This window comes from Euprymna scolopes, chromosome 36, assembly GCF_053919585.1.
Source record: "Euprymna scolopes isolate OS-2025 chromosome 36, ASM5391958v1, whole genome shotgun sequence".
Taxonomy (NCBI): Eukaryota; Metazoa; Mollusca; class Cephalopoda; order Sepiida; family Sepiolidae; genus Euprymna; species Euprymna scolopes.
The window spans coordinates 1,310,441-1,324,776 of record NC_136517.1 but is presented as its reverse complement, the minus strand read 5'-3'; the positions used below and the strand labels follow the sequence as shown (position 1 = coordinate 1,324,776).

At 32.4% G+C, this 14,336-nt stretch overlaps 1 protein-coding gene across 2 annotated transcripts in view; it reads right to left on the bottom strand.

Moving 5' to 3' along the window:
- Positions 1 to 14,336, bottom strand: part of LOC145260285 (claspin-like) — a 97,660-nt gene that overhangs the window by 22,355 nt on the left and 60,969 nt on the right. For both annotated transcript variants that reach the window (XM_080118124.1, XM_080118125.1), the window contains exons 21-25: positions 10,092 to 10,236; positions 8,500 to 8,597; positions 6,947 to 6,990; positions 3,678 to 3,807; positions 2,602 to 2,723 (exon numbers count right to left, since the gene is read on the bottom strand). In XM_080118124.1, coding sequence (XP_079974250.1) covers positions 2,602 to 2,723; positions 3,678 to 3,807; positions 6,947 to 6,990; positions 8,500 to 8,597; positions 10,092 to 10,236 — 539 coding nt within the window. The remainder of the gene's footprint in view (positions 1 to 2,601; positions 2,724 to 3,677; positions 3,808 to 6,946; positions 6,991 to 8,499; positions 8,598 to 10,091; positions 10,237 to 14,336) is intronic.

Here is a 14,336-nt window from a genome sequence, read left to right as displayed (position 1 = left end):
CACAGATAGAGTGGGGGAGAAACTGTTGATGGTCCTCGCAGCTAGGTAAGTGTTTTTCATGAAAGTTTGGCAAGGTGAGGACCATGAACTGGAGCTCAGATGAGCACTTACCATGAAAATGACGATAGAGCAGACAGACTTGCAACGTCTCTTCTGTGGGAAAAAGATTGCGGCAAAAAGAAAAGGGCATCACCTACTAGGTTTCGAGGTTTTGAACTTTGTTGAGGCAGGATAGAGCGGTTAAATTATAAAAAATAATCCTGTAGATTATGTGCTAGACGTATTTTAAATTTAAAAGAAAATCAGACACAATTACCTTCACAGATATCATTTTCAATTATGACAGACCCTTAAAATCAAGGGTTATCTCCCTTGTTTGTTATACTGAATTGGTCACACAACTCTTCCACATTAAAACATAATAAAACTTGATAATTCAGTTAAATTCTATTTTTACTTGCAATTATTTCTCTAATGGATCATTTTTTTGAATTTATACTAATTTTCATGTAATATGTATGTAATAATGTTTTCACCTGAAATGTGTTGTTCTAAAAGATCATCAATGTAAACAAAGGGCAAAAAGATATACTCAACACTGATTGAGTGAAAGAAGAGAGATTTAAGTCAAACAAGTGTGGGTGCCCGGTGTTGCCCGGGTGTTTGGTGGTGTGTGTTGAGAAAAGATAAAGTTTTGGGAGGGAAGTAGGCTCGGACCCGAAGACTTGACGCAAAGATGGAAAAGAAAATGTGAAAAAAACCCTGGCATTTCACCGCTCGGCCACGGCGGGAAAGGGAACAGAAAAGCGTTCTAATTTAACAATTAAAAAGTTAAATGACAGGTGCGTGAATTTAATGAGGTCAAACATCACGCGATAGGAATCCCGCAGTTAACTTTCACTGCGGGGCAGTTTTTTTGGTTTTGTTTGGGGGAGGGGGGGGGGTCCAGCTTCCCATAAAAAGGGGAGTGTCCAGCTGAATAGCAATTGTCTGATATAAGGGGTTTCCCCCCACATTGATCAAACTGATTGCTTTGTGGACGTTCCCAGCATGAGTGCCAGGCATAGACTGGTTGCTACGATTCAGTTTCGCTTTTATACTGAAAAGAGAAACAAAGACGCGGCAAGTGAAAAAAATCTCGAAAATAGCATGTAAAAGTCGCCCAAATTAAAGATATACGCAACCTCTCTTCATAAATTGTAGATATTATAATTTAGACAGTATATAAAAAGTTTTAAGAATGAGTGACCACCCCAAGCACCCCCCCCCCAGAAAAAAGCCTTTGCCGTACATACACAAGAAATGCACACGCTAACACATTCATAAAGTACACCAGGCTTTTCCCATACTCTTGTGAATTTCTACTTTAAAACTTGAACCTCTTAACATTGAATTGAATTTGACAAAAAAATTTTTATCTTGTTGATTTATTAAATACTGGTAAATGTTGAACCATCTTGAGTTAAAATTTATTTAATATTACACTTGCAATACTAAAAAAAACATGCCTGAAATGTGAAATCACCATTACTTCCATTTGTATGACTCAATTGTTTGTTTTTTTGACACTTCTGCATGAGAGTGACATATTAGCAGAAGAAACAAGTTATCGACTCCTGTTCTTCGAAAGAGAACTGTCGTCTAGTGGCCATTATGTGAACCTCGAATATAAACAAGTGTTTAGATAACACAAGAATATATAACAAAATAAATACCACAAAAATATGAAAATTGAAACATTGAATAAAAAAAATGTATGAAAATATAATTTTAATGTATTAATATAATTTCTCTTCAATTAGTGATTTAATGAATCAAAATATAATTTTTGTTTGTCAATGTAGCAAAATAGAATTTTAAAAACATGAAACGTTTATAGCGGTTTGAGAATAATTTTTTTTTTTTTTTTACAGAAAGATTGTATAAACATATCAAAATATAATTTTTGTTTGTCAATGTAGCAAAATATAATCTTAATATAGAAGCTTTTATTTATTTATAAAAATTTACAGAAATTTTTTTTAACATTTTTTTTTCAATGAGTGATTTTCATTGAAACCTTTTTTGAATATAGCATTTTTGCACAGTTACAAGAGATAGAGTTCCCTTATTTGGTCAAAAATCCCTTTCGAGGGATTGTCTTTGCACAAACTTTTCGAAAGGTACAAGTTATCGACCCTTTTTTGGCTGACATATGCCCTCTATCAACCGTTCTTGAAACTAAAATGCACACAGGTTCAATGTTTAGGAAGAAAAGCTAGTATTAAAGATGGGGAGGGGTGTCGGCGCTTTAACTGGAGTTATCTCCCCATGGTGTGTTCAATAAATTTCATAATGGCTGACTTCAACACGCTCTCATAAAAACGTGTTTTTCCTCTGTCACAAAAAAACTACTCGATCAAATTAAGTGAAATTTTTTTCGGAGATCTTAAGTCCAAAACGGATACGTACAAGATAACCTTTTTGCGATATTTTCATTTTTTAATGTCTTGATTAACCTGTACAAGTACCTTTTTTCATAATGATTATTTCATCATATGTACATTTTTTTTTTTTTAAATAAGTAAAAATAAAAAAAAAAAAAGAAAAACTGAAACTCACCTAAATTCTTCCATCGAAATCTCCTCATCCTGCCATTACCTTCCGAGAAAAGATCACCATCCGGAAGATACATCTCTTGTAAACGCATCACTTCTCGCTTGTCTTCATCCATCATGTTTTTCCTGCATCGACAAATAATCAGAATGTTTTACAGGTTCATAATTTTAAAATGAGATTTAAATATTTTAACATTTTAATGCATTATCGACGAGGGTCCTTTTTTTTTGTTTATTTTTTATTTTTAGAACCATAAGAATAATTGGCCAGATTTCAGCAATATTTCAAAAGAGATCTAAAGTCATAAAGATTCGGGTGTCTTTCAAATATTACACTAATGCATTTTGCTAATACTAAATTTTCACAGCATACTGAAAACCCGAGACATTAGAGTGAAACTATACGATCAGTTTCATCAATGAAATCGCAGCAAACAACATTTAAGGAAAAATTTCTTAGCTATCATTAGTTTATTATATAAAAAAAACTAAATATTTATCTTGATTTGAACAAAAAAGAAAAATCAGAAAAGAAAAATATCAGAAAATAATTTTTTATATAAGTTGTTTGTGATTTAAAAAATAAATATTTATTCATGAAACTTAACTTACAATGAATTTTTTTTTTCTATTTTAAAGTTTAATTTTCGAGTTTTTCAAAAATTGTCCAATAAGTATTCAATGTATTTTCTTTGTAACAATAAAACGAATATTGTTTTCATATTTAAATTTTTCATTGAATTATTTGAGTAATAACAGAAAAAACAAATTGGTTAGCATTCACAAAATAAAAAATAAAAATTTTACAAAATAAAAAAAAACTTTTACAAAATAAAAATCAAAAAAATTTTACAAAATAAAAATTTTTAAAAAAGAAATTTACAAAAAAAAAAAAAAAACTTTTACAAAATAAAAAAAAAACTTTTACAAAATAAAAAATAAAAATTTTACAAAAAAATTTTTAAAGAAATTTACAAAAAAAAAAAAAAAAATTTTTGTTCAGCAACTCCTGGCAATTTACGTAAAGTGCCTGGAAAATACTGACAATTCTACATAAGAACTATAAATAAAAAGACTTACAAATGCACTCGACCAACTTGGTTTCTGAGTTGCTCTTCAGTCAAGTTCACATCGTTATCTCCCTCTTCTTCCTCCATGATATCATACTCATCATTCAAATTATCATCCTCATCACTATCATATTCACTCCCTGAAAAAAAAAAAAAAAAAAAAAAAAAAAATTAAAAAATTCAAAAGATCGATAATAAAAATAATAAAATAAAAAAATTTAAAAAATCGATAATAAAAATACCAAAAAATAACTAATAATGAACTAAAAAGATTGTATTTGTGATAAAAAATTTTTTTTAAATAGGCTTAGATTTTGCAAACATGTTTATTAATCTCACTTTAAATTAATAAAATAATGCATTTGCCGTGCTAATAAATGGAACATTGTTGCTACATCTAGGTTAGTGCATCTCCCACTAGTCTTTCAAACAAGGTTAAAAAAGTCTGTTACATCCATGTTCCTGTTTTACAAGTACTTAATGGAATATGTTCTGATGAATTCATATCACTTGTACACCTATAACATAAAGTCTCCACTAATCTGAAAAGCAGCAAAATCTCACCCTTTCACTGTTCTACTCTAATAGTTTTTTCCCTCAAACTGCTAGACTTTGGAATTTTCTCTTTGTTTGTCGTTTTTCTTACTATGCTAACCTGCAGAAGTTTAAATGTAATGTAAAAAGACATCTCGCTGCTAAACTCCCCACGGTCCCCTGTTAGACACAATCCCAAATAGTAGCCTGTTACATTCTAAGTTTGTTACATTCCTTGTTTGGGGTGAATGATAAAAAAACAGTTAAAAAAGAAAAAAAAAAATGATTATTCGTATAATTTGGATTCTTCAGATTACTGTTCTCATCTTCAGTGTTATTTTTGCGTTTTGGTCAATGTAACCTCCGACCTTTAGGTGTATCTTATCGGACTCAGGGATCTAATTATATTGAACCTAACCCGTTCCCTGTTTGAAGTATATATTTACTTGTACTTATGACAGCATTCACCTGGGGTGGGTTGTCGCATCACAAGTTAAAGCAGTCCATCCAGGTCTTCCCACTGCTGACTCTTTAGCAGATTTCAGCCAATTGTGATTCTATTGTCGCACACCGAAGACACAACGGCCAGTCATATCTGCCAAGTCAGCTTTGACCATCGCAATCCAGGTCCCAGTTGAGCACCACTTTTTGAAGTATCACCAGACAAAAAACAAAATTGCTGTCTGGAAGTCACATGGTTTCATTGATTTCCATCTGGGGTCGCCTGTGAGCCTTAGGTAGCACTTAAACTATTCCATTCAAACGACGACTTTCATTATATAATATTATTCGTGGAGAAATTGACCTTACATTAATCTTAACATGTAAATGATGCAATGTTTATTTTATTTAAATGAATAAATGGTCAAGAGACGAAAACGCTGCATTGGACATCAGTTCTGATCATAACCAGGTACGAAATGTCAATATTTACCGTTATGACTTGATGGCATTCTCAAGACAAAATGAAGAAAAATAATAAATATCTGTTCAAATTCCTATTATCTATTATTTAATTGGAATTCATCATTAAGATGAGTATTATTTATTAATTTTAATTTCATTTATTAATTTTATTTTTTAATTTTATTATTTAATTTTATTATTTAATTTTATTATTTAATTTTATTTATTAATTTTATTTTTTAATTTCATTTATTAATTTCATTTATTAATTTCATTTATTACAGACAATTATCCTCATCTTTTAATAATTGTTTCACGACGTTTCGGCCAACTATTCCACTGGCCTACGTCAGGTGGTAATCGCGACGGATAGGAACTCTGAATCTCCTGACTGCATTCCCTGCAATTGCATTCCGTAGTTGTTGTCACCACGTTTTTGGCCAAGTAAACCTCTGACCGGCTTTGGGTAGGATTGAAACCGCTATCTTCAGACAATTCTCACCTGGTGAGACGTGGTGAGACGACAACAACTATTGAAAGCAGTAATTGCAGTGAATGTAGTCAGGAGATTCAGAGTTCCTATCCGTTGTAGTTACCACCTGACGAAGGCCGTAGATATAATTGGTCAAAACGTTGTGAAACAACAACAAGTAAAAGATGAGAATAATCGTCCGCAATAAATAAAATTAATAAATACTACTCATCTCAATGAATTCCAATTAAATATATACCATTCGGTATTGTTATTCTTATTTTAATTGGAATTCATTGCGATGAGTATTATTTATTAATTTTATTTATTGCGGACGATTATTCTCATCTTTTATTAGTTGTTTCATGACGTTTCGACCAACTATTCCACTGGCCTTCGTCAGGTGTTAACCACGACGGATAGGAACTTCAAATCTCCTGACTGCATTCTCAGCAATTACTGCCTTCCATAGTTGTTGTCGTCTCACCATGTTTTTGGCCAAGTAAGCCTCTGGCCGGCTTTGGGTAGGATTGAAACAGCTATCTTCAGATAATCATTACCTGGAACCACAGAGATTCAACGTCTATCAACTGCGCCTTCGGGGCCCGTTATGACTTGATCGCATTCTCAAGACAAAATTTTTAAAAAATAATATTATCTGTTAGTTGGCAAGAAGGAATTTGAACAGATATTTATTATTTTTTTTTATTTTTTAACTCTTTGTTTCATTCAGTTCTATTGAGTGAAATTTTGTGCGAATAACACCGAAGATAAGAAAATTATCCTCATCTTTATAGTCGTTGTTTTCACATTTCGGCCAACTATTCCTCTGGCCTTTGTCAGGTTGTTAGCTGCGACAGGATAGTCTTCAACTGTATCTTCAGTAATTACTGCCTTCCATAGACTAATCCTCTGGCCTGCTTTGGGTAGGATTGAAACCGCTATCTTCAGACAATGCTTACCTGGAACTGTAGAGATTCAATGTCTCTATTCACTGCGTCACGGGCCCTGAAAAGCGATCAAGGTTGGATTTTTTGGTCTTATAAATCCAAGTTTTTTGTTATCTGATCTTCCATTGTTGGGTTCATACCGAATGGTATATAATCTATCCCGTCACGGTTAACAACCTGATAAAGGCCAGAGGAATAGTTGGCCGAAACATTGTGAAAACAATTATAAAAGATGAGGATTATAGTTTGCAAATAAATAAAATATACAAATTACTCATCTAAAAAAAATTCCAATAATTAAATAATATAAGAAAAGCAGTCTGAGAAATTCAAATAATGCGATTAACCAAGTCTACAGTATTTCAACTTTTTTTTTTTTTTTTTTGTCGTGAATATTTTAGAATAATCATAACAAACCCGACAGTTCGGCTTCTTCATCTACAAATTCCCTCCGGATTTTTCTGGGAAAAAGAGAAAAAAAAAAATTACATGAAAACAAAGAATAAATACGAAAAATATATGGTTAGTATAATGGATATTGTTGCACTTTGGAATTGGCTATGCAAAGTTGAAATCAGATTTATTGCGTTATATTATGTACTAATACCAATGAGGAAAAATTATGCAATCACAATTTTGCATAAATTTCATGGTATATAATAGATATAACGTAGGACAATGTGTGTGTACATACATTATACATATTTTTTTCCCAGGTATTATAAAATTATTTTATATTCATAGAAATATGCTTCATATGACAAAGTATTATTATATTAAAAAAAAAATGTAAAGTTACATATTTTACAGGTTTATTATAAGCAAATATTACACAAAAATTATTTACTTTGAATATTTTGTAATGCTGTAACCTATTATATAAAACGGCAGTTGGTTTGTCTGTATGTGTGTTTATATGTCTAACTAAAAGTAAAAACCTACAAAACAAACACCCACAAAGTTGGTATATTCTTAACTGATGTTGCCCTAGATAATATCTAAAATATAAAAATAATTGGGTTTTTTGGGTCAACTAGATCACGTTTCATCAGAAAGGGGTCTTTTTTTTTTCAGCCATTTTTAATGTTATCTATTATATGGCAGGGGAGACTTACATTGTTCGTATTATTTGAATTCATCAGACTACTGTTCTCATCTTGAGTGTCATTTTTACGTTTTGGTCTATGTAACTTCAAACCTGCTTCAGATGTATCTTATCAAACTCAGGAATTTGGATATGGCGCAGTGATTAGAGTATTTGGAAAAATCAATGGTAAAAAGTAATATTCTCCTGAAGGTTGAAGGTTCAATCCTCAGTGTGGGCAGCCAAAAAATACAATTGCAAACTACTTAGGACCTCTTTCCAATCATGGCTGACAAAACAAGAGCATGCTACCCCTGTGAAGTATATAAAGCGTTCTGTTCAAAATTCCATCCAAATTCTCAAGTTCAACAAGATACACCTGAAGAAGGTCAAAGGTTACAATAATAATAAAACAAATAACCAATCCTCATTTCAAAAATTCAGAAACATAATGACTTACATTTTATTATCATCAATACATTAAAACGGACGAATGTGGAAAAAGAGATTAAAAAAGGCAGAGGATGGAAGTTTTAATATAAAGATGCTACATTTTTTTACTTCTATTTTGTTTGTTTAAGGCTCCTGGCAAAACCAGGTAGCCTGCTGGTCACATAGAAAACGGCCAAAGAATTATATATTTCAAGTTTACTCAAATTATGAACTGGAAAATAGTTTTATTACTTGTTAAGACTGATCTAAAAACCCACATTTCTTAGATCTTTTCACACTCAAGATGAGAACAGTAGTCCGAAGAAGTCAAATAATCCAAATTACTATGAATGCTGAAAGTTACAGAGTTTCTTCAATCAAATATTTTTACCCTTCATTACAAATTTCTACAGATCAAATTGTTTTTATTTCTTAAGAAAAAATAAAAACTTACCCTGAAGATTTTATTTTGAAATTACGGAAGACTTGGCGTCGACCTTCTTTTTCTCCGTCGTCACTTATTCCTTCTGCTTCACTGTCATCATTTTCATCCTGTAAATAAAAAAACGTGATAAGAAATAGAAGTTGAACAACAGTTATCTTCTCTTTGCTTTTTGAAGTGAGGTTACCTCCATTATTTTTTTTATAACGTTCACTCATTTAGTGTAGAGAAAAGTAATTAGCTTGGTTGTGTTGTTTTATGATATACCAACCTCTTTTTGAATTTATTTAAATGTGGAATCCAGCAAAATGTTTGGTGCTTATTTAAAATGACACTTAGTTAAAAAAAAAAAAAAAATACAGAAACATTTTTATGATGCATGTACTCATTACACAAAACAAAATGTGATATTCCAAAAATCATGTAATATGATCAAGAACTTTTTTTCTTTTTTTTTTTTTAATTAAGAAAATCAAATTTTATGAGGAAGTGAGGAGGAGGCTGAGAGCAGTCATATTGTTTTAAATTATGCCAAAATTCAAGGACGACAATTCAACTAAAAAGATTTTGTATTCAAAATAATTAAAGCTTTTTGATTGCTAAAAATCAAAATTTGATTTTTTTTTAATTTAAAAAAAAAAAAAAAACTACTTTATCAATTTACGCAAATTTTGGAATATGACATTTCGTTCCATGACAGATACGTACATCATAAAGATTTGTATTTTTGTTGTTTTGTTTTTTTTTTATATCAAGTGTAATTCTAAATAAGCACCAAAAGTTTTTATGCTTCAAGATCTTTACATCTTCAAATATTTATTCATGGTACTTGGTTTAATTGTTTTGAAGAAAATGTTTTGGGATTTGTAGAACATGATTGAGTTTTGTAAAGGGAAAGGAAACAATAACTTCAAAGTTTTGTATGTTTTTTTGTCAAGAAGTCAGTATCTTCAGACAACTTCATCTGATAGGACAAGATGTTAGAACAGGTATTACCATTTCGGGTCAAAGTGGATGTCGGAGCAATGGTCCACATTCCAAACAGCTCACCACTGGAAGTCTTAAGATCATATCCAGGAGCAGAAAGAATTTATTTATATTCTGATTCCGATTAATCGTCCAACCACTACAATTTACCCCATTTTTTAGAATGATATTCTTGTTTCATGACATGTACAAAGATATTTTTTTGTTTTTGATTTTTAAATTAGGCTGAAATCTGGATGAAATCAAATTGTTTTACTTTTCTTTTAAAAACAGGTAATATGTGAAACCAGCATTGTGTAGCAAATGATCATTGAATATTTTACAATATGTTAAATCTTTTCCCCCTTTTTTTTTTTTTTTTTTAGGGAGGATCAGAATTTTCCTTCTCCTAGTTTAGTTGTCCTACTAAAGTGTATGTAGGGTGGATTAATAACTTTCTATGAGTTATTAGAGAAAGTAACTTTACAGTCACTTCCAAACTTACAGCATTTGATATTCCCAAATGTTTACCAATCTGACCAGGCTAAACATTGCTTAACTTCAATGATCTGAGAACTGGTGTTTCAATATTATAAGCATTTGAAAAATAAAAACAAAAGGATGCAAAAGAAACACACATTTTCACTGCTACTGTCCTTTTTTCTCGTATCTTCATCTTCTTCATCATCGGATACCAATTTCAAACTCGGAAATTCTTCCGTCTCTTCATCTGCCTCATTTGTTTTCTTTTCGTTGTCGCAACTAATTAAAGGGAAAGAACCACTGAAAGAAGAAAAAAAAAAACAATTTGTATTTTTGAAAACAATTTTAAGATGCAAATATTTCAATAAAAAAACACATTTTAGAAGCATTTTCAAATAAAAAAACCGTCTAAAAAAAATTTTTAATAAAATTTTCAACAAAATTTTAAAAATACACTTCTGCCAATCCTCATTACATTACAACGACCACACACCTAAAGAAAAAGCAGAAAGTAAAGATTTATTCGAGACGTTTATATAATGAACTCGAGAACAAAGACTGTAATGGTCAAAAGTAATGAACTCAGTGAAATTGTCATCTGAGGCTTGTGAAATAACAATATCTCAGTCCTTTTGTTTTTAATATGTACAAGACGCCTTCAATAAGTTTCCAGACTTTTTGTACAGATATTCAATATTGTCGTAGACTCTTGAAAATTTACTATGCTATATATGCTATGCATCTTATAAGAGGATTGGCCAATTTTTATGATTTCAGGTCCAAATAAGCAACTACTGCATGAATTAGAATACACCCTACTAAAATATGATTATCACAGTTGGTGAATTTTAAAAATGCAATCTGGCCGTGAGGACACTTTAGAAGATCATTTGAAAAAATGCCACAGAAACGTATGAAATGCTTCAAACTGCTTTTGGATCCTCTTGCATGAATCAAGCATCAGTTTTTCAGTGGCATAAGAGATTCAAGGAAGGCAGGGAGTCTGTGAGGAATGGTAAGAGGTGTGGAAGGAGTAAGGAAGCCAGAACACCAGAGTTGATTGGCCAAATAAAGAATTTTACAGATAAGGATCTTAGACAATAAGTGCACAGTTTGATGTCAGCTTGGGAACTGTACACACAATTATGTTAGTTTTCCTGATTATAAATTTTGTTGTATTATAAATAAATTTTATAGTTTACTTATAAATTTTTTATAATACTTATTTATAAATTTTATAACTATATTTAATAATTTTGTTATAAATTTTTATGGGTTTGTTAGTTTTTATTATTATAATCATTATTATTAATGATATTTAAAACCATCATCATCATTAACAACAGAAACAATTAATCATCCTCATCAAATGTAAAAATGAGATCATTGAAGAGTTGAATCTTGATTTTCAAAAATATGGAATTAGTTCAACACAACTTACTTTTTAACTCATAATTTGTGAAATGTAGAAAGTATTATTTTTTCAAATACATTCGTCAAAATGGGCACTTACTTTATAGTCTGTGTAAGTAACATTTTCTAACATCCCAGAACAATCTAATTAATTAAATTAAGACTTATTTTAAACCGATTTTAAAGGGTTTTTTTTGAAAAAGTTGTTTTGAAATAAGTTGCATTTCATTTTCTTAAAATTATGACGTTAAAAGTAGCCTTAATCCCACAAACACAAAGACATACACAAACATACGTGAGGTTAGAAAATCAGCTCTTATTGAATTGTTTTTATCCGGAAAAATATTACTCAAGGGAGATAATTCTTAAATGTATTTGTAAGAGTTACTTCCCTTGTAATCATTAATACCGATAGCGTGTGTTATTTTGTGTCACGCTTCCATCTGTTTTTCTTCCGATGACTCGTTTGTTATGCCCTTCCATTTCTTGTAATAAATAATTTTACCAAGAATTATTCATCAGTTTTAGTTTCCGTTTCGATTATAGCTGATATGACTCAAGTCATTTTTTTTTTTTTATGAATAATTTTACTTTACTTTCAATTATAGCTGAAGGAACTCAAGTTTATACATATGTTTTTTCCTTCATAAGTTCTGGTTTCGATTCAATCTGATACACTCTCAAGTCATGGATATATATTTTTTTTTTTTTTTTTTTCTGAAATCAGTTTTATAATATACTAGCGAGGGGTACCCGGCGTTGCCCGGGTGTTTTTCGGGGTATGTGAAAAAAAAAAACAGGTGCCCGTGAAAAAAAAAAACGAAGCCTTCACGACGCGCAGTTGGAAAATAGTAAAGTGTTTAAAAAAAACAGGTGCGCGTTTTTGATTGACGTGACGGCGATAGGTATTCAGCAGTTATTTTGTGCGGGACAGTTTTGAATGAGGTGAATAAATCGGTTTGTTTGTTTTTAAAAACCCGCTCCCTGTTTATTAGGAGGAGCGAAATGAAAGCTACAGTCTGATATGACGAAGTCGACATTGAACAAACGTTACTTAGCTCTCTTGAGACCACTGGCTTTGGACCTGTTATTAGAGTCGAGTTTCACTTTTTTTTTTTTTTATACCAAAAACCGAATGTAACGCGTGCCCATGCGGGAAATGTGGAATAATTAACGTTTGAAAGTCAATAAAATTAGACAGGCGAGCTCCGTGAGTAACTCTGAGATATTACAATTTATAGAGGATATAAAAAGTTTTAAAAAGTTGTGAACCGAGCAAGCGCTTTTTTTTTTTTTTTTTTTTTTTTTTATTACATTTTCACCCCAAACAAGGCACATTGCCACTTTAATGTAGGGGGCTACTATCAAGGGAAACATCTACTGGGGTACTATGTAGGGATTAGGGCAGCGAGATGTTGGTTCACGTTGCACTTGAACTTATGCATGTCAGTACAGTTGGGGAAGCAGTGACCTGGAATGGAATTCCAAAGTCTAGCAGTTCTGGGGAAGAAACTACTGGAGTAGAAGGATCTTTTACATCTAGGGATCTCTACAGTGTGGGGGTGGGATTGTGTAGCTTGTCGGGTCTGTCGAGGGTGTTCACGTCGTGGGGGCACAAGTGCTTGCAGTTCTTCAGAGCATTCACCATTATAATACTTGTAGAACAGGCAGAGGGATGCAACGTTTCGACGATGGGACAGAGGCTGAAGTTTTGATGCCAGTTTAGGGCCTATCAGATTTGCGACTCTCTTTTGAACCCTGTCAAGGAGCGAGAGACTAGTAGCCGATGCACCGGCCCAAATATGACAGCAATACTCCATACATGGGCGAATAGTGGCCTTATAGAGGTACATGATACTTTCGGGTGTTAGAAGTTTTCTAGCACGGTAGAGAGAGCCCACCTTCCTCGCAGCGGCCCTGGCAATGCCCTCGATGTAATTGTTCCAGCTCATGTTTCCTGTGAACGTTAGGCCAAGGAGCTTGAAAGACGTACTCTCAGCTAAAGAGTTGTTGGCCATTGCTATAGGTGGTAGAGAAGGTTTCTTGTAATTATTGAATGAAACCAGTTTTGTCTTGGTGGCATTGAACGTTACCATCCATTTTTGTCCCCATTCCACTACTGATTTGAGGTCATCCTCTAGTGTTTCTGCCATTACTTTAGATATATGTTCATTTGTTTTCCTGTCGTGCCTGCTATAGAGTGTGGTGTCATCAGCATATATACCCATCTCAGAGGCAGTTTTGTCGGGGAGGTCATTTCTTTGAAAGAAGCCTTTTGTGGACATCGAGGAAAAGCGTACATACATACACACATACATTTTCGATTTTATATATATATAGATAAGAATCTACAGAAAATTGACTATAATAATATATACAAAATCTGCATAAATTAAAATATTCATATTTAAGCATTTTTTTTTTACATGGAAGTCACCACTTATCAAGGCCCGGAAGCCACTAGGGGATAAGGGTTATTGCGTGTACAGTAATCAATACGACAATATCGTAGTAATCGTTAGTAATGGAGATCTGATAATGTGTCTTACTTAAGGGGGCGGTTTATCAGGAATTTGTTTATGTTGGACTTGACATCCAAGTTGTAGTCAGGTGGGAAACAGGCAAACGGAAGAGAGTTTCACAGGCATGCACTTCTAAGAAAGAAGCTTTATTCATGGAATCTACATTTTGATTTAGGCACAGATAAAGAGTGGGGAAAATTAATGACAGTGGTTTCAGCTAGACGGGTGTTTTTCATGAAAGATTGACGAGGGGGGACCAGAGATTGGAGTTCAGACGAGCACCTGCCATGGAAATAACGATAAAACAACAACAGGCTCGTAACATTCCTGCTGTGGGAGAGGTTACAGGGAAGAAAAAAGGGCATCTCCCACTAGGCTATAAAATCTATTTTGTACTCTGTCAAGGCAGGATAGGCTGTTTTTAGCAGCTCCTGCCCAGATATGGCATGTTTGCTGCAAGGCTAA